General features: G+C 32.1%; 2 protein-coding genes across 2 annotated transcripts; both read right to left on the reverse strand.

Annotated features, from left to right (window-relative positions):
* Positions 1-2,369: 2,369 nt before the first annotated feature.
* Positions 2,370-5,595, reverse strand: LOC102591617 (uncharacterized). The gene is made up of 7 exons (XM_006360307.2): positions 5,350-5,595; positions 5,159-5,264; positions 4,812-4,920; positions 4,566-4,685; positions 4,207-4,372; positions 3,606-4,087; positions 2,370-3,211 (listed from the first exon to the last, which is right to left on the reverse strand). The coding sequence occupies exons 1-7, from the start codon at positions 5,543-5,545 to the stop codon at positions 2,534-2,536; spliced, it is 1,857 nt and encodes a 618-aa protein (XP_006360369.2). The 5' UTR covers positions 5,546-5,595; the 3' UTR covers positions 2,370-2,533.
* Positions 5,596-11,838: 6,243 nt separating this feature from the next.
* Positions 11,839-16,190, reverse strand: LOC102591961 (receptor-like protein kinase 2). Its single transcript, XM_006360308.2, has 2 exons — positions 13,076-16,190; positions 11,839-12,686 (listed from the first exon to the last, which is right to left on the reverse strand). The coding sequence occupies exons 1-2, from the start codon at positions 15,918-15,920 to the stop codon at positions 11,839-11,841; spliced, it is 3,693 nt and encodes a 1,230-aa protein (XP_006360370.2). The 5' UTR covers positions 15,921-16,190.
* Positions 16,191-20,367: the final 4,177 nt, after the last annotated feature.

Genomic DNA, 20,367 nt, shown 5'->3' on the forward strand with positions numbered 1-20,367 from the left:
TGGTATTGGACAAGAAGGAATCACAATATTTTGTGATAGTCAAAGTGCTATTCAATTAGCAAAGAACCAAGTTTATCATGCAAGGACGAAGCACATTGATGTCCGATATCATTTCATACGAGACATCATAGAAGAAGGTGGAGTCAAAGTGCAGAAAATTCATACTACGGATAATCCTGCCGATATGCTGACAAAGGTGGTGACTGCGGTCAAGTTTCAACATTGTTTGAACTTGATCAACATTGTTGAACATTGAAGATTAAGGTTGAAGACACAATCAAAAGTTGTTGAGAGAAAGTTGAAAATGGAGAATCTTGCCAAGGTGGAGATTTGTTAAATTTGACAAGATTCAAAATGTGAAGATTTGGTAGTTAGGAAGATAATTCTTCATTGGTACAAAAGTCAAGATAACATCTTTTGTAGGTGAAATTTAGGTGAACCATAAAATGGTTTCACAAGGTAAATCTTGACATTTTGACACATTGTGATGTCATGGATGACATCAATAGGAAGAATTCACTCCTATAAATAGGTAGTTCCTAATTCATTTGTAGCACACCTCTCACTTGCCTTCTCATCTTCAAAGGCATTTGATCTTCTTTCTCTCTTGTAGTATTTCACTTGTACTCTTTTAGAGTGAAATAAATATTGGTTGGTTGTGTCCGAGGAGTAGGCAAAAGAAAACAAAAGTTTGCCGAACCTCGTTAATTCTTGGTGTTCTTTTTATTGTTGTCTCATCTACTATTTATTAGCTACCTTTAGATATAGCAGTTGTGATTTCATTGCTCTCTATATATTCGGCTTCCGCAACAGTTATTTAATTTTTATAACCATAATTTGAATTTCAACTCAAGAAATAACAAAACTAAGTTACAAATGGATAGATAAATTTTAGAGGGGGGTAAAACTTACCTGCACCGGGTGTATACACCAATCCAATACATGCATGCCGTATGTTTAAATTTATAGTTGATTTTACTTAACCTTAATGAATTAACATGTGTTTCACTTCATTAAATCACGTAATAATAAAAATTGCATTTGTTTGGTGTATACAATCGGTGCGGGTAATTTTTTTCCATTATCCTTCAAATATTACTAATTCAAGCACTTTTTATGATTTGTCACCTCATGACGTGTTAGATTAATATGATCATTCTTAAAATATTACTATTAAAATATTTTCTCCTTAAAATATTCCTAATTTAAGCACTTTTAACGGCTTGTCACCTCTCATGTTAGATCAATTTGATCATCCTTAAAATATTACTTTTAACAAAAATTATCCTTTAAATATTTCTAATTTAAGCACTTTTAACGATTTGTCACTTCATGTGTTAGAGAATGTTATGTCTATCATCATATTCATATGAAAGTTTTTGTAGAGTTAATAATATAATTTTATGGACGACTTCACCTGTTATAAAATTTGTATATGTTTCAGCCCGTCAAGCCATTAACATTGCTTCAGATCCATTCATTAGTCTGTTGAGCACTTGAGCCCAATTTAATTTGTCTCTAAATAGGATGGGAAAATTTCAAAAATGATGATAGTTTGGACTTAATTAGAAATTTATAGCTATAGTTTGCTTAATTACGAATTATAGCTACATGTTTGGGGGAAGAGAGAAGCAAGCGATACTTGAAGAAGAGGAGAGAGGCGAGCGAGATATGAGAGAGAGGGGTTGAATACCTATTGTATTCGTTGTATCACGAATTCAATTGACACAACTAATTTGTATCAAAAGGAAGGAGGAGAGAGGCGACATATGGAGGAGAGAAGATGAATACATGTTGTATTCGTTGTATCACGAATAAAATTGATACAAAATGATTTGTATCATGTATCGAATTTAATTGTACATATAATTTATTTTTTACCCTTAATCAGAGTTTTAGGTTGGAGGCTTTAGAATGAAAAAAAATCTTGATCATACAGAAAAACTTCTTTCTTTAGCTGCCTTAGGCAATTAAGGCGAATCAAAACTGATTAATCAAATAATCTTCAAGAGAAAATTTAGGAAAGATACATTTTATAATCTTCAAGAATTACCATCAAATTTGAGTAATTTGTTCTTCAAAAGCTACCAAGACATTGTAGTCTTTTGTCACAGACTTAGACTTCAACTAACACTCTTTACTCAAGTGGCGGGTCATGACACTTTGTTCTATTTTACAAGGGAACTATAATGTCAAGTATAAGTTTCATAAAAAAGGAAATAACAAGAGATGTAGCCATCTTCAAAGCATCACGTATCCATCGTTACAAGATCACGAGTAGTAGTAATGGGGAAGGGGGTTACAAGGTTGGGAATCGAACCCTTACCAATAAGATGAAAGTCCAAAAAATTTAAAACAAGAAGAATACGAAAGAGAAAAAGAGGACATAGTATAACTCTTTTTAAAGCACTCACAATCCAGAAGACCTCTGTGAACATAAACATACAACATTATAAAGGCATTATATCACACAGAGAAAATTAAAAGGCAAGTACAACTCAACCATTGAGAAAACCAGAAGGAAGAATTGAACCTAATTAAAGGAAGATTGGACTGAAACCCATTGTCTCTTTAAGTTGTCTAATTTATTACTAGCAATAGTCATCTGCAGCTCTTTATCTTTAGTTCTACCTCCTTGCTCTTCTGCCAAAGCAGCCAAGTGCTTGGTCTGGTTAAATTTTTCACTCCTCCGTTTAGTTATCTCGTTTTTCTCCTTTCGAATTGCCTCCAATTGTGCCATCATTTCATTCTCCTTGTTCTCTAGTTGTGTATATTTATCCTTAAGATCATCCTCCTCTTTAGTTGAAGTTTCCAACAATGACTTAGTATTCTCAAATTCAGCCAAGAAATTTTGACAATCGATTCTGCTCTGAGAACAATCTCTCCAGGAATTCGTGATGTTTGGAAAGTCGAACTGAAATTCCAAAAGTTGTTTGGCTTGTTCATCTCTAAACAATGAGAGGTTGTCAGCAAGTATGGGCAAAGCTTCTTTCATGGAAGCTTCATGGTTTGGGTTAGTGAGATCCTCTAGAGGCAGCGTAATCAACTTGTCGAAATTCAACTTCATCCTCCTTGCATCATTTTGTAGTGAAGGTTCAGATATTGATTCAAGCGTAGATTGAGAATTAATACAATCAGACTCCAAGTCATCCATGGAGATCAATTGATCTTTATCAACTTGCCAGAACGAAGCAAAAACAGCGAGATGACCCTGATGATATTAAACAGATGAAAGAATGAGTAATCTCCATTTCTGTAGTTGAACAAAACATAGCATGTTACTCTCCAATTTACGTAAATATAAAGTGTAAACCTCCCAAAACAACTTGCTTGTAGCCATGGATAAGCTATCAATTGAGACGGTCTAAAATGGACGATTTCTTGATTGGTAATTTTTAATTATACTTGAGTAGGATCATGATGTGAAGATAGAAAGACAATTTCTTGGATATATCTGTTCTTTCCACAGGCATGGAGATGCTTGTTTCCCTTTCCATTGATTACGGTAATTGCAAGAAATAGTAGGACTAAGATAAAAGGAAAACTAATTAAGTCAACATGAAACATTATCATCTATACTTAAATATCATACTCTGTAAGCTTACCTGATTTGGCTCCGAAACATTTCTAAAATCGTAAGATGATGAGCCTTCCACGGAGACAATGACCTCCTTTTCAGTATTACAACTGAGTCTTTCCTTTCCCAAGTACTGTTTCTCCAAATGACTAGTCCCATCACAGGCAGGCTCGAGTTCCTGTGGTTTGTACACGACTTCTCGATTGGCTGAGTCCCCTTCTTGAATCATAATGTTTTCCTCGTCACCATGATCATTTAATGATGTTCCAATTTCTTTATCTACTGATAGATTAGAACTCCATGATTTCTGCTGATTGGAATTGACTAGAACATTGGTAGATGCAAATGCAGTTGGAGCAGTGGAGATTGATATCCGTGGGCCATTAGCTACTGGGACAGTTTCACTGCTGCTTATATTGGAGAGTAAAACCCTGTCTCTCTTTATTTTTTTAGATGGCCATCGGAGGATTCCGTTTTCTCTACAAATTCGCTTAAATGTGGAGACACTCACTGTAAAAAAAGATTACATAGTAAGATGACCACATATTACGGAACCTTATATCTTCAGAGACAGAGTTCCTAACAAGAACAGAAATAGGCTTATTCTGAAAATCCAAGAGGAAGCTTACCATCAAGGCTTTCTGCAGCCTCTTCACGCTTCTTGCCAAAATGCTGTTTAAGGTCGTCTAAACTAATTGATCCAACAATTCCCCACTTCTTTTTCAATTTCTTATCCATTTCCTGTATATTGCCTAATTCTCCACTTTGTAGATTATGAAGTGGAGATTTAGCATTCTGCATGCGTACACTGCAATTTATTAATGGTAGTTTTGATAATCGCTCTTTTAGTAAACGCCTAATTCGATTTAATGAATTTGATAACCATATGTAAACGGTTTTAGTACATTGACATACACAATGAACAGTCTAATCAAGAAATTTAAGGAAAATTGATTCTTTGTACTACATAGACTTTCTATTATCCTACCTGGACTTTGGAGTTTTCATCTACTACTTGCAGTACTGTTTCGTCGCAGACATGAATTTGGAATTTTGTCTTCATAGTCAGACTCAGCATCTTCAAAGCTATCTTCCGCAGATAATCTGTCTGGAAAAAAAATGAAATCAACATATCAGGAGGATCAATTCGTATTGACATTAGCATAAATAATAAGGTTGACCAAGGGCGGAAATAATCATACACAAATATCCAGTTATTGACAGGAATTCATACCTTACTTGTAGCAATAGTAAATATCTTTTCCTCAAACCTCATAACAATTTTTCGAAGTTCCTCTTGTTCAAATGTCCGGATATCACGATGCCTCCTTAAATATTTAATGCTAACATAAGAGAAAAAGGATGATGATTACATCAGAATGCTGAATCTCCACTTGACATTAGCCTAGAGCATGAGGAGGCTGTAGGTGTAGCCTCACATTGAACTCATGAAAATGTCAATCCAATACAGCTTAAGGCAGTTTTAATGTAAAAATAAAATACTGAAATCATTGAATTGTTTTGGAGTAAGGGATTAATTGCTGATGTACATGATAAACACAAATGTAAAAATACACTCACAGCTTGTTGGCAATTATTTGGCGGGAGTCCGGTAGAAACTCAAACCGCCAATCATTCATCGACACATCATCCTCTTGAAGCTGGGCATCAAAAGGTTCAGCTTGACCTGCACATTTCATCGTTTCTCTAATCAAACGAGAGAGAGAGAGAGAGAAAACACAAATTTGAAAGGTAAAAAGAGAGTTACGAACCAGATTCGTGATGATTCCAGAGAGTTAGGTTCTCCATTGGAGAAGCAGGTATGGAAGAAGAAGCAAAATAGAGCATACCAGGCTCCTCCCATATTTGCCAGTAATTTGAAACAGGTGAGCTTATCAACGGAAAAGCATCATTAGTAGTACTAATAATTTCCAACTCCCTTCCAACTTCTTCATCCTGCTCCCCCATCTCTATTGCACCTTAATAAATACACAGAATCCATATTTATAGATACTTGCATTTGACTTTTGACTTTTGACTTTTGAAATAGCTTTTGAAAGGGCCAGAGGGTTCGATTTACGTACTTACTCCGTTTCAAAAAGATTGAGTATGTAAATTGAACCCTCTAATCAGAAGTTTGAATTGACACGAAATTTAAAATAATAAAAAAGATTTTTGAATTTTATGATCTAAAATTAAAGTTATGTCAAATATATAAAATTATTCTTTAATTTTGTGACCTTAAACATGTCACCTGAAAAACTGATATTAAAATGTTACCAAAAAGGAAAGAAGACATGGAAGTCTTTTTTTTAAAATTGAGAGATTTTGAAATAGCTTTTGAAAGGGCCAGAGGGTTCAATTTCCATATATACCTGCATTTGACTTTTGAAATAGCTTTCTTTTTTTTTTTTTCTTTTTTTTTTTTTATGTTTACTTGATAGCGATACAGGATCAAATGGTTCTTTTTTTTAATTTAATTTATAGTATTGTTTTAAGAAGGATCAAACGGTTCAATTTAACAGTTTCGCCGAATAAACAAAAAGAAATGCATTCACACCCACGGTCAATGACATTGCTCTAAGGTGTTTGGTCATAAAAATAAAAAAGAAATTACGTTATTTGGAAAAAAAATTAGAATATTTAAAGTTTTTATTATTATTTCAAGGATCAAAATAGAATTTATCAATTAACTGAAATATCAAAAGTATTGCTCCTTCCGTCTAATAATAGTTGTCTATTATACTATTTGGAATGTCTAATAATACTTGTCTACTTTATAAAATCAATGGATAATTTTATTTTAGTTTTTAATTTACCCTCATCATTAATTATAGTCATTTACATATTATATTTTTCAAGACATTGTATTTATGATAGTTCGTGTAAATTTGAGCCCAACGACCCATTTGAGCCCAAAGTAAACTTGAGCGGGTCATTACCCAACCCAATTTCTATTTCAACCAATTTTAATAGAGTAAATTTTAGGTTTAGCAAACATAAAATTCATATTTGTATGTTATAACTATAGTTTGCATAATTGCGTTTCATAGCAAATTTTATGTTTGTTATGGAGCATCAGATTGTATAAATCGCTAGCATGCCTCTTGTTTGTATAAAAGTGCAGCAATTGTATATGTAAATCGGTTAGATAATTGTATATATGTAACTACTATGTATATGTATCAATGATTATGTTGTATATATATCTGCATAAAATTTAAATTTGTATACAATTGAATCGAAATAAAACATTTGTATATCAAAATTTCTCTCTCTCTCTCTCTCGCTTTATACAACACAAATTATACATTGTAATTTGTATAATTTGTGTTTGTATAAAGAGAGAAAGACAAAATAGAACTGGGAGGGGAAGATCTATATTTGTATAATTATAAGTGTATAGGACGAAAATATATGTATTTGTATTTGTATATACAATTTTCTCTCTCTTTAAGTCTTTATACATACACAAACACATTTTATAAATTTGTGTTTGTATAAAGTGAGAGAGGCGAGTGAGAGACTGGAGAGCGAGAAATCTGGGGAGAGAGGCGAATGACAACTATTTGCTACGGGTTACAATTAAATCAAAATTGTGGTTATAACATTTAATTTGAATTAATAGTTTGTTATTTTATACAATTTTCCCTTTTAAGAATGGTCAGATTAATTTAACGACTCTTGAGGTGATAAATCGTTAAAAAGGCTTAAATTAGGAACATTTGAAGGATAATTTTTCTTAAAAGTAATATTCTTAGGAATTACGTTAATCTAACACGTGAGGTGACAAACCAATTAAAATTGCTCAAATTAAAAAGATTTGAAGGATAATCTTTGTTAAAAGTAATATTTTAAGGATCACCAGGTTAATTGAACAGTTACACATAAACATAAAGTATTAATTTTATTAAAAAATTGACCGAGTTATTAATTGAGCAGTCACACATTAAGTATTAATTTGGCCAAAACACATAAAATATTAATTAAACGAAAAAATTAAACTCACTATATATATGTTATCACCTATATATACTATGGTACCACTCTAAAGTCATTTATAAACCCTAAATTATAGAAATCAAAATCAGTCTTTTTTCTATCATGGCTGAAAAAATCTTAAGGAGTGCTCTTCTCATTCTCTTGTTTCTCACAGTTGGTAAGTATATATGTAAATGTAATTTATATGATTTTTGTTTCTACTCATTTGATTATCATTCACAAAAATCTATTCCCAATCGTGCTCGTTTTGAATTTGGTCATACCTTTTTATGTTGGCTAAGCTTATGTGATGCATACGTTAATATAAAAAAATACAAAAAAATATTTTAGAAGAAGAATTTTTACATTGAATATTCGTAGATCAAATTACTTGTTTTCAAGGGCGGAGCTAGGGAGGTGGAATGAGGGTTCTACCACATTGAATCCTCTCATCTATTCATGTATTTTTTTTTTATATATATTTTAAATTAAATATTTGTGTCTAGGGATATAGCTATAGGGGGACAGTAGAGGTTCATTCGAACCCTCTTTGCTGGAAAATTAAATTCTATAGTGAATGTTGATCAATTTACTTGTCAATCTTCTTTCTGTGTTTATTTCTTTATAGTTTATTTCTTCTTACTGAAAATTCTGATTCAGCCACGACTCGTTAATTTCAACATTTATTGCACTTATATATGTTTCTCATTTCATTTTTTTGTTTGTTTGTTTGTCAAAGTGATGGTGGCAAGAGGAAGTGTTGGTGAAGAAAAATCACCAGTGTGCCAAGGAAAATGTGAGAACTATCCAGATTGTAATGAATTTTGCAAAAGAATAGGATTTAAGTCTGGCCAATGTGTTCCACCTTTTGGGCAATTCTGTTGTTGTGATCCTTAAAATTAAATTTTATGGTTTTATTGGATTTAATATTTGACTTTAAAATATATTAAAAGTTATTATATGTTGTATTTAAGCTATTTGTTTAATTGCAAGCTTATCCAATTTCAAGCTTATTCAATTGCAAACTTATCTAATAAACTATATAATATAAATTATAAAAAATAATAATTTTAAAAAAATATAATATTCTAAATGATCATGTTAATCCAAGGGTTAGACTTTGAAGTACCATTTTAAATGAAATTAAAACTCAGTATTTTATCATCTATATATATATTATATAGTACCATTATCATTAATTTCTAACTCTTAAGTACTTTATAAACAACCTGTAATTATAAAAATGGAGATTTGTTTCTATTTTAGTTTACTCACAATAAGTATTTTTTTTTAATTTATTGAATTTGAATGATATAATTCCTTTTCCTTGAATTTCCCAAAAATGCAGATGACAATTACTTGGATTGTACTCAACCTAAAGCAAATTTCCTATTGGGTTGTTTAGTTCTTGGATCTCTTTGTGGTTTAGCCTCAGGCCCAATAACTTGGCCAACCTTTGGTGATGAAGGTGTTATACGAAAGAGAAAACATGATAAGACGGCCTAAAATCACATAAAAGAAATTTATCTGAAAAGATTTATATATATAATGTCTATTAATTGGGGTTAAGTTTTAATCGCGTTAGTATGTTTTCTTCAGGTCCATTGGTTTTAGGCATCTTTTATTATAGAATGATACATTGTTATCTGCGGCAGAAACAAGATTTCCACTAAAGAGTTTTAAAATATAAAAACTCGAACACACAAAAAAGTCTAAGAGGATTCAATATCTACTATATATAAACAGTATAATTTTCCATTGAACGAAATTCAAATGAACCCCTCAACCCTATGTTGCTCCACCCCAAATATTACATTATTTTTTGCTTGGTAAAGATACCAAATGATTCTTGCTGTAACTAAGGGCCTAGTGTCACAGACTTGGATAGTTTCTCCCCCCCTTATATTTATCTCTTATTTGAATGGCAAAATGACGGGTAGTCACTGCAACTACGAAAGTGTATTGTCCCGTCCATTTTTATAAGAGATTTTCATTTTTATAATGAAAGGTAATTATTTTTATATATAAGAGATATAATCATATTTTTTTTTATTCAATTTGTAAATGGTGGTAATTTTTTTATCTGGCAAACACAGAATTGTTACTTCATATTGTTTCATTATACATCATTTTGTAAATGGGAGATCATTTTTTATGTGACAAACTAGGAATTGCTATTTTCATATTATTTTTCATTACAATATCATTCAATTCGCAAATGATCATAAGAGATCATTTTTTTATCTGGTAAATTAGTAATTGCTACTTTCATATTATTTTATTACATACCATTCAATTTGTAAATGATGATAAAATATCATTTTTTATCTGTCAAACTAAGATTACATACCATTCAATTTATAAATGATCATAAGATCATCTTTTTTATCTGACAAATTAGGAATTGCTATTTTCATAATGTTTCATTACATACTATTCAATTTATAAATAATCATAAGGAATCTTTTTTATCTGACAAACTAGACATTGCTACTTTCATATTGTTTCACTACATTGTTATTAAAAAAAAAAGGTGAGAGCTAAAGGAGGGCTTACATTGTTTAGGCACGCACACATGCATGACAATTTGGCAAAGAGCCTAATAGTACTTGATTCCTACATTACTAAGTACTTGCTACATATGTCAAATCAGTCATATGTATGCATGCCTCTTTCAACTTTGGAAAACTCATTCAAAGTTAAGGCATTAATTAGCTTTTGTTACACTTTTTCAGTATTGAGAATTTTTCCATGATTGATTGCTTTGGGTTTCAGTACTCATATTTGACCACATTATTGTCCAAATTAGGTAAGGGAATCATTTTTTCATAACAATAAAGCTTAGTCCCATATTATTATTTCAGATAAATGGAGGATACTTTTCCCCAAGTAGTACAAAACAAAATTTAAATTACTCGTATTGAAGTCGTACTAATTTAAATTTGTCCAACATAGAATTCATTCAGAAGAAGCGCTCCCTAACAAAGACTTTTCTATATTCGGAGCTTAAAACTAAGATCTTCGCTTAAGAGAAGAGCAACTCATATGTTGCACCACATCTGGTAAAATTTGAAACTATGACAAATATTCGTCTATTGTTATCTCTTGAAAATCATTAAATTAGGACACGTGTTATTGTTTGAAAAATATTTAGATTAGAAAACGATCAATAGACATTTTTCATGAAAAATAGTTTCAATTTTGGTTGATGAGTGAATTATTTTTCAAATAAATTAACAAAACTATTATAAATAGCAAACTACATAGTATTTTGCTAAAAAAATTGACTATTAAAGATTGAATTAAATAGCAAGATAATATAATATAAGAAAAAAGATTTATATTGATACAAATTAAAAGTTAGTATGATTACACCCCTTTTAGTGGAAAATGTTTTTCTCTTGAAATAATTTCCAACATACCAAACCCACCCTTAAAAAAAGGCATGTGGGGAATGCTTTGCCCCTAAAAGTCTGTCCCAAATTTTCTTTCCCACTACAAAAGTACAAATCCACAAAGTTGATTAAGTTTGTTCATGATTCTTTAGGAGTTTATTATAAATTATTAGTCAATTTTTCAAGAAAAAGAGGAATTTAGGAGGAGCAAAAGATAAAGCAAAGTAGTCTTAGGGGTCATTTGATTCGGAAACTAAATTATTTCAGGATTATAGTTTTGAAATTATAATTTTTGAACTAATTTATCCCACTTGAAAGTTGGAATGAGATAAGGTGAGACATTCAGTATAAATTTAATTCCAAACTTAATCTTGGCATATCCTACCTTATTCCACGTACCAAATGAACCCCTTATAGTATACAACAACGATAACAAATCCGGTGATCCCATCAGTGAAGTCAGAAAAGGATGGATGTACGTAGACTCACCCCTATTTATAAGGTCTTAGAGTATCATTATTCAAATACCTATATCAAGGACAAAAGATGTACAATAATCACTAGTGTTTCATGCACTTTGTTTTGTTATATACTCATTTTTATGTAGGTCCCAAATATTTGTTTGAAAGCTTCAAAAATGAACCTTAAAACCAGGAGGAATAAAGTTGACTTTAGTAGCTACATGAAAGCTTAAAAATGCTCAAAAAGCCAAATTAGCATAAGTTGGCTTGTTTTGTTTCAACTTGTCACACATATCTACCTTTCTAATTCTCTTTACAGAAAATTCCAAACAAACAAACAAAGGATTATTGAAACTTAAAACTAATAGTAACTAATATGACAAACTTCTATTCAATGCAAATGTAATAAGTTTTGTTGAATCACTTAAACACCACTTTTGGCATTTGATGATGATGATGAATAATAAAGCAATGATGAAGCAGAGAAGCTTGTGTTATTGCTCATTGTATACATACTTCTTGCTTTCTGTCCTGATGAAGATGTTGCTAAAACACCCTTTGATGAGTTGTTGTTTTCTTGATTATGATCAGTAGTAGTTGTTGTTGTTGGAGAGCCTTTGAGTAAAACATCGACTTTGGCGTATTCTTCCCTCTCATGAAGAAGACTTCCTAAACTCCCATTTGGCATGTAATCATACATGAGCAATCTTGTGCTTCTGTTCCAACAACACCCCAAGAATCGACTTTTGGCATTTGATGATGATGATGAATAATAAAGCAATGATGAAGCAGAGAAGCTTGTGTTATTGCTCATTGTATACATACTTCTTGCTTTCTGTCCTGATGAAGATGTTGCTAAAACACCCTTTGATGAGTTGTTGTTTTCTTGATTATGATCAGTAGTAGTTGTTGTTGTTGGAGAGCCTTTGAGTAAAACATCGACTTTGGCGTATTCTTCCCTTTCATGTTTGATTTCCTTTAGCATTGCTGCTACATCTTTCATTGTAGGCCTTTCATCAGGAGTGGAGTTGACACATAACAGGGCTACTCCTAATGCTTGTAACATTTCCTCGATTTCTGATTCTGGTCTCGAGTGTAGACTTGGATCGAGGACTTCAATTCCACCTCTTTTCCGTCTTACCCAATCAACTAGATGCACTCCTTCGGGAATTGTTGGATCGATTGGCTGCTTACCTGTCAAGACTTCTAATACAACCACTCCGTAGCTGTAGACATCGCTCTTTGCAGTTATCTTCATCATATAGCCATATTCTGTAATGAAAAATGAACAACATTGGAGCACTTGGATCAATGATCATCAAGAACTACTGATATTCTTTGAAAAAATTGTGATAAATGCAATGTGTAATCGTTGTCGCATCTGTTACTTCTTTTTCTAGATTGCCTTGTTTTTGTTTTTCCATGAAGCGAGGGTCTATTGGAAACAACCTTTCTACCTCTGAGGTAGGCATAAGGTTTGCGTACACTCTACCCTTCATAGACTGCATTGCATGGGACTACGCTGGGTATATTGTTGTTGTTGCAATGTGCAATCAATGCTTATACTATAACTAAGCAAAATGTATACTCGGAATAATATGCTAGGAATTAGAAAATGATGACGAATTGTAACTTGACATGAAATAAAAAAACATGTTTACCTGGAGCAATGTAGCCATAAGAACCAGCAACTGTATTGGAGGAACGACCAAAATCACCATCATCGACTAGTTTTGCGAGGCCAAAGTCTGCAATGTAAGGCTCAAACTCAAGACCAATGAGAATGTTGTTGGCCTTGATGTCTCTGTGAACAATTGGAGGAGCACAGTCATGGTGCAAGTAGGCGAGCCCTTGCGCTGCCCCGAGCAATATTTGGTATCTCAATTCCCATTCCAAAGGGTTACCACCTCTCTCATGGAGAAGACTTCCTAAGCTCCCATTTGGCATGTAATCATACATGAGCAATCTTGTGCTTCTGTTCCAACAACACCCCAAGAATCGAACAATGTTCTTGTGTCGAATTGAACCAAGCGTCTTAACTTCTGCAGAGAACGAATCACGTACCCCACACTTCTCATCATTGCCTCCATTAGTTGTAGTCATGGTTATTGGCCAAAGCTTCTTCACTGCTATGACATCACCATTGTTCATATCTGCACGATAGACCATCCCCGAGCACCCTTTTCCAATGACATTAGTATCCACAAGGCATCTGAGTATTTCGTCCACTGAAAAATTGAGCTTCTGGAATGGAGTAAACTGCCAAGCCCAAGAATCTCCCATCTCTGAATCATCATCCCTTCTCATCGCCCTTCGTGCTCGTATGATAGCAATAGTTCCCATGATCACCATTGCTATTGTCATGATGACTAGCAATGCAATGGCTAATTTGAGCTTCTTTGACCTTCCCTCATCATTTCCATTTTTAGCTACTCCTACTCCATCGATATTGCTGAGAAAACACGAAGGCCTTCCGAATGAACATAGACCTTCATTTCCATCTAGGTCTGATGATGGTAACTGTCGAAAGAGCTTATTGTCCGGAAGATAACCAGTGAAGTTGTTGTATGAGACATTCAGTGAGACAAGATTATCGAGCCTCGCTAGTGGATTCAAGTTCCCTTCAAGCTTGTTGTGCGAAAGGTCAAGTATCGACAGCTTGCTTAGTGAGGAAATTTCAGCAGGAATTGGACCTGTTAGTTCATTGAAACTAAGGTTGAGAGTGATTTCAAGGGACTCAATCTTTCCTAACTGCATCGGTATGCCTCCCGAGAGCTCATTGCTGCTAAGATCAAGCAATTGAAGACTCGAACACAGGCCGATAGATGGAGGTATCGACCCTGAGAACGAGTTCTTACTGAGAATCAGCTTGTTCAAGGACACAAGACGCCCAAAACTAGCCGATATAGGCCCTCCAAACCGGTTATTCGAAACGTCCAAGACTTGAATCCCTGATAGTGAAGACAGAGTGTTAGGCAGGGGACCTTCCAGTGTATTGCTGCTGAGGTCTACCATTTGTAGCTCAGTACAGCTATTTATCTCATCAGGAACTGGTCCAGAAAGGCGATTACCGGACAAATCAAGAAAGTTTAAGCTCTTAAGACCTCCAATTTCTTTCGGAATTCCACCAGCAATCCTGTTGTTTCCAAGTCTTAGCCTCACTAATGAGCTACAATATCCAATTTCTCGAGGTATAGTACCCGAAATATCGTTAGAAATCAACAGTAGCTTAGTAAGGTTTTTCAACTGAAACAAGCCTGGAGGAATGCTACCAGTAAGTGAGTTATGTGACAAGTCCAATGCCTGAAGGTTACTACAACTACCCAAAGTTAAAGGCACACTTCCTTCAAGTTGATTATCCCAAGCAAAAAACACAACAAGACTAGTCAAATTCCCTAACTCAGAAGGAATCAAACCTGATATCTGATTTGTGTCAAACTGCAACTGCACAAGACTTGTACATTGTGAAAGAACAGAAGGGATTGAACCAGAAACATTGTTGTTACTAAGCATAAGTTCTTGTAACACAACAAGACCACCAAAAGATAATGGTATACTCCCAGACAAATAGTTCAAAGACAAATCAATCATAGTCAACTTAGTACAATTCCCAATCTCTTCTGGAATAACACCAACAAGATTATTCTGCCAAAGAAGCAACTTTTCTAACTTTCTAAGGTTCCCTAGCTCAGATGGGATTGAACCAGAAAGACTATTTTCATACAAATACAAGTTCACAAGCTCAGTACAGTTACCTAAATCAGAAGGTATCTCACCAGACAACATTGTAGTATAAATAGACAAAGTTTCAAGATTCTTAAGCTTACCCAAAGAAACAGGCAAAGAACCAGATATTCTTGTATCAGCTAAGCCTAAAACAGTCAAATTCCCACAATCCCCAAACTCATTTGGGATTTTACCAGTAACATCTTTATTCCCACCAGCTCTTAACACTTCAAGATTTGACAACAACCCTATTTCACTTGGTAAACCACCACTAAGCCTGTTATCAAAAAGAACAAGATTTTTCAAGTTTCTACAGTTCCCAATCTCAACTGGGATTCTCCCAGTAAGCTGATTTGAGTTCAAAATCAAATCTTGAAGGTTTACAAGGGTTCCAATGCTTAAAGGAATGGTACCCACAAGACCATTTGAGCTCAAATCAATAGTAACAAGTGAAGAACAGTCACCAATGTTAAAGGGTATTGTACCAGTGATGTTAGCATCAGAAATAACAAGCTTCTTCAGGTACTTATATGAAGAAAGATTTGTAGGCAAAGGAAGTTCAAGATGAATAGACTGAATATTGATTTCTGTAATAAAACCTTGAAAGTTGCATTTTATGAAAGACCATTTACATGGGGTATCATCAAGAATGTCCCAATTTGAAAATGGTGCAACAACATCAGTAACAGCAGCAGAAGAAGAAGAAGAAGTGAAGAAAAGGGTAACCAAGAAAAGAAAAAAATGGTATTTTTTGTTGGGATTTGAAGAAGAAGAAGACATCTTTGCCTCAAATTCCAAAAACTTCTTCTTGGGTTTGCAATTGCATATCAAAAAACTAAGTAAAAATCCCTTCTTTTTGGTTTCTTGGGTTTTGCTCTGTTTTTTTTCTCTCTGTGTATTTTCTTGGTTTCTACTCAAACTCAAAGTTATAAAAACTTGAAGTTTTTCTATTGGTGATAGTGCAAAACAACAACATTAAAATAACATGTTAAAGGTGAAAAGATAGAAGATTAATTAAACAAAGAAAGGCAAAAAAAAAAAGGTTAACAAATAAACCAAGCAAGGAATACATTGAGATTGGCAATTCTCTTATGCACCTCCACCATCTTCCCCTAGGATCCCTACAACTCCCACCACCCTCCTTGATATATTAGCACTCAGCAGGGCTCAGTGACAGAGTCAGAATTTTTATGAACAAGTCAAAAAGGATATTTAGCGGGCTCAGCGGCGGAGTCAAAATTTTCATGAACAAGTTGAAAAGGGTTTGATATGTAGTATATATAGATAAAAATCATTTTACTTGACCATAAGTTGACTCCGGTCCTTTTACGCTATCACGTTTTACTTGTCTGATTTTAACTATGGTTTAACCATTTGGATGAAATTCTTTCCTTTTATATAAGTATATATTTGTGTTTAATATAACTTTACTTTCATGCGCGGATTTAGAATTTAGACAGAGTTTAGATACTATGAAATTGAAAAGGAAATTATAATTAATGAAGTAAATATGATGGTAAATTGTTTTTTAATGGTAATTATGTAATTGTAATCTAATTAATAAAAAATATCATTGTAGCCCAACAATTATAAATTGTATATAAGGATGTGATATTGTAAATATTAAATAACAAAAAAGAAAGAAAGAAATTACCTCAAAAACTTATCTTTATTTTATGATAGTGAGTTAATAGATAATAATAGTTAAATTCATAATCGCTATTAAAATACTATACAAAAATTATTAAATTCAGGTGAACATATAAATAAAGTCATGCTTAGAGGGGAAAGAGGCAACACAGCTGGAGTTTGATAGTAAAACACAAGAGAGTGAGAGAGCAGTTAGCTCCAAAACCAAGTAAGTGTTTGTATGTAATATTTTACATTATTTATTTATATATGATAAAGTAGTGAGTTCGATGTTCATATTAAAAGTTGAACTAATTTGTATTCATGTGTTGTAGGGTCTTATGCATGTTTTGAAGTAACGCTTTCAACATACTTAACATTTTTATAATCAAATCTTGAATAAAAAATGTCTAATAAAGAATGAAGAAATTTCGATCATCTCACGATAATTTATATTGGTATTCTAGGCTTGATAGTTGATATTATCACGATCCCCTCACTATTATGGTGTATACTTGGCTTTTCACATGTTCCCAATTATTTCTTGTCATCTCAAAAATTTGATTTCGTCATTTTATTTTTATAATAAATCTTCAATTTAATTAACCTTATGTCATTGCTGAGCAACAACAAAAAACATTGTAATTTTATTGTTTTGTTTTCTGTTTATTTACGTAAAAAAATAACATTATTGGATTAAATATCTTAAAATTGAAGCAATGGGTGGGAAAATATTACTAGGACTCAAGAACCCATGCCATGTTCTAATCATAATGTATTTTGTTTACATGTTAGTGAAATGGTCAGCATGCTTCTGAACTATGACGTACTACATATTCAATAGCCGATCGAGGAGTGAAATGGACGGGTTAAATTGAATTTAAATAAGTTACGAATTTGTTTAAAAGAAGTTTATAAAGTCAATAGCGACATTAGATTCGATGACAATTAACTAATGTTGTGTATATTTATTAAGGCTAAAAATTATTTTTATCATAGCGCATTCGGATAAATTCACAAATTATCACTTTTTTTCCTTCATATTTTTCCATTGTTTATGTAATTTAATTTAATGAACATGAGAACTAATCATAAACATGTAATATCATGCGTATATAAGCGTGACATCTTTGGATAACATATATTATTTTCTCAAGTTATTACATCAACTAATAATTAATTAAAAATTAAGATTTGTTTACCCTAACTCGTATTTAAATTATTTATTAAACCTTAGTTAGCGCGTAAAATCATGTATGTGTTTGTAAGTTATTGGGGTAATAAGTACTATTCCTAAGTTTATTTTACCACACATAACGTTGGAGCATATATCGATATTAGCAAAATTTTGCTTCAAGATCCAATGTAAATTGTGTTTTAATTATGTATTAGGAAACAAAATCTTGCCATAACTATTTCAAAATTATGTTTAATTAATATTAGGGAATCCTATTTGTTTATTTATTGTTAATGGTTAAAAGTCTGCAGTGTCATATCAATTAAATTATTATATAGTTAAAAAAAAAAACTAAATTATGGGAGTCACAAGGATGGAATATTTAATAAAGTTATTTGACACTAATTATTGCATCTTTCTTTTTTACTATATTCTCCATTAATTAATTCCATTTTATTTTGTTGCTCCCAAGGATTGTACAGTATTGGTGTTCACCACCATACATCAAAACCAAATGATATTGAAAGAAAAAATCAACATTTCTTTTGTTTGATTTGGGTTATAGTTTTAATTTTATTTTTTTAAAAAAGGGGCAAAATTATGTTTAATTTCGGTTTTAAGCAAAAAATGTGTGAATATAAAGGAACCTTAATAATTTAATTAATTGACTATCTTCATTTTCATCTTATTAATGAAAGTTTCATTTTCCACTTGATAATGATTTTTTTCTTATTTTTCCTTCCCTTCTCATTTCTCCCCATATAGAATTTAATGTTTCCTTTATTTTAATTTATTTGTTTACTTTCCTTTTTAGAGTCGGCTGGAATTGACTTTTGACTTATTACTAATAAGTTAAAAGTCATAAATTAGAATTTAATGTTCCATCCGTTTCAATTTATTTTACTTAATTTCTACTAATTTATTTATTATCAAACAAAACTAACAAAAAGTTTCTCCATCTTGGCTATATAACTTTATCAAGGAAAAAAAGGTCAATATATTTTTTTTATAAAATTAATTTGAATTACACATTTAGTTCAAACTATCTTAAGTTCTTAACACTTAGATAAGCTAATCTGAACCTATCGGAATAAACTAATTTAATAATTAATGGACTCAATATATCATATTTTTATAGGTTAATTTTATCGCTTGGAGCAAAACAATCAATACTGGTAATACTTTCCTCAAATTTAGCTAACAATGATTATCCAAAAAAAGATGAAATTTAGGTAAAGGACATAGAGAACTTATAAGATCCACCCACACGTACATGTTGATTGTGATTACGTAGACCAAAGTGAAAATCAAATCTAAAGAGTGGGACCTATATATGTAGGGTCCATTAGCCTCCTAAAATGAACATCAAAAGTAGAAAATTAAAAAAAAAACGTTTGAAAAAATAAATGGAGAGGAGTAAAAACAAAAGTAGAATGAAAATGATCGAGTTGATGTAACATGTGATATTTTATAAGAAAAGCTAGAGATCAATTTTTATCTTTTAATATTTTATAAATTGAGTTCATTGCATCATATTTATTTAATGTGTTTTACGCTATTATACATAAGTGAATTTATCAAATGCACACCTGAAAAAGAATATTGATTTCCCGAGTACTTTTCCTAGGGTTTTTTTTTTTAATTTAAAAAGGTGGTCATAGACAATGGCGAAATCAGATTTTCAACAAGGAGATTCAGGAAATAAAAATATCGTACTTGGAATTTAAATTTGGAAGTTTAAATTGAATTTTGAACCCTATAAACAACAAATTCAACTTTTAATCTTATGTTCAACCGATTCAAAATCTCTCTCTCTATATATAACTAAAATTTTAAAAAATACCTCATATATATATTCAATATACTAATTTTTTATCGAGTAAACATCCTCGCCCCTTCTAGATCCCCCTGACCATAGAGTTGTTATCACTTATCACTAGTGAAATATAAAAATAGAAAGAGAACAAATAAAAAATTGTAAGTAAGTGGAATTTAGTAGGAATAATGATAGCTTTTGGCAAACAAAATTCCAGATTTTGAGGGTACTTCACGTGAGCTTAACAATCTCACCAATTTTATTTTATGTCCACTAATTGCTTCAACATACCAAATCCCCCTTGCAATTTTCTTGTTATTTTATTGGTTAGAGTTGGACTATATATTTTATTTTAAAAAGTATAGTATATATGAAATGCTTCTTCTTTTTTCGTTTATTTATTTCATATTAGAAACTTGTCTATAAGTATTTGACTTGTCTTTTCTTATTTAATTGGGGTTGGGGGGGGGGGGGTTTATCTGGGATTTATGATGGAAAAAGTTGTAATCTGGGTATGGGGATCAAGAGTTTGACCTAGGGTTGATGTTATTGATTATAATCCGGGTAATTAGGTCTTGTTTATTGATCCTCGCATTATATTGATT

This window comes from Solanum tuberosum, unplaced genomic scaffold, assembly GCF_000226075.1.
Source record: "Solanum tuberosum cultivar DM 1-3 516 R44 unplaced genomic scaffold, SolTub_3.0 scf00319, whole genome shotgun sequence".
Taxonomy (NCBI): Eukaryota; Viridiplantae; Streptophyta; class Magnoliopsida; order Solanales; family Solanaceae; genus Solanum; species Solanum tuberosum.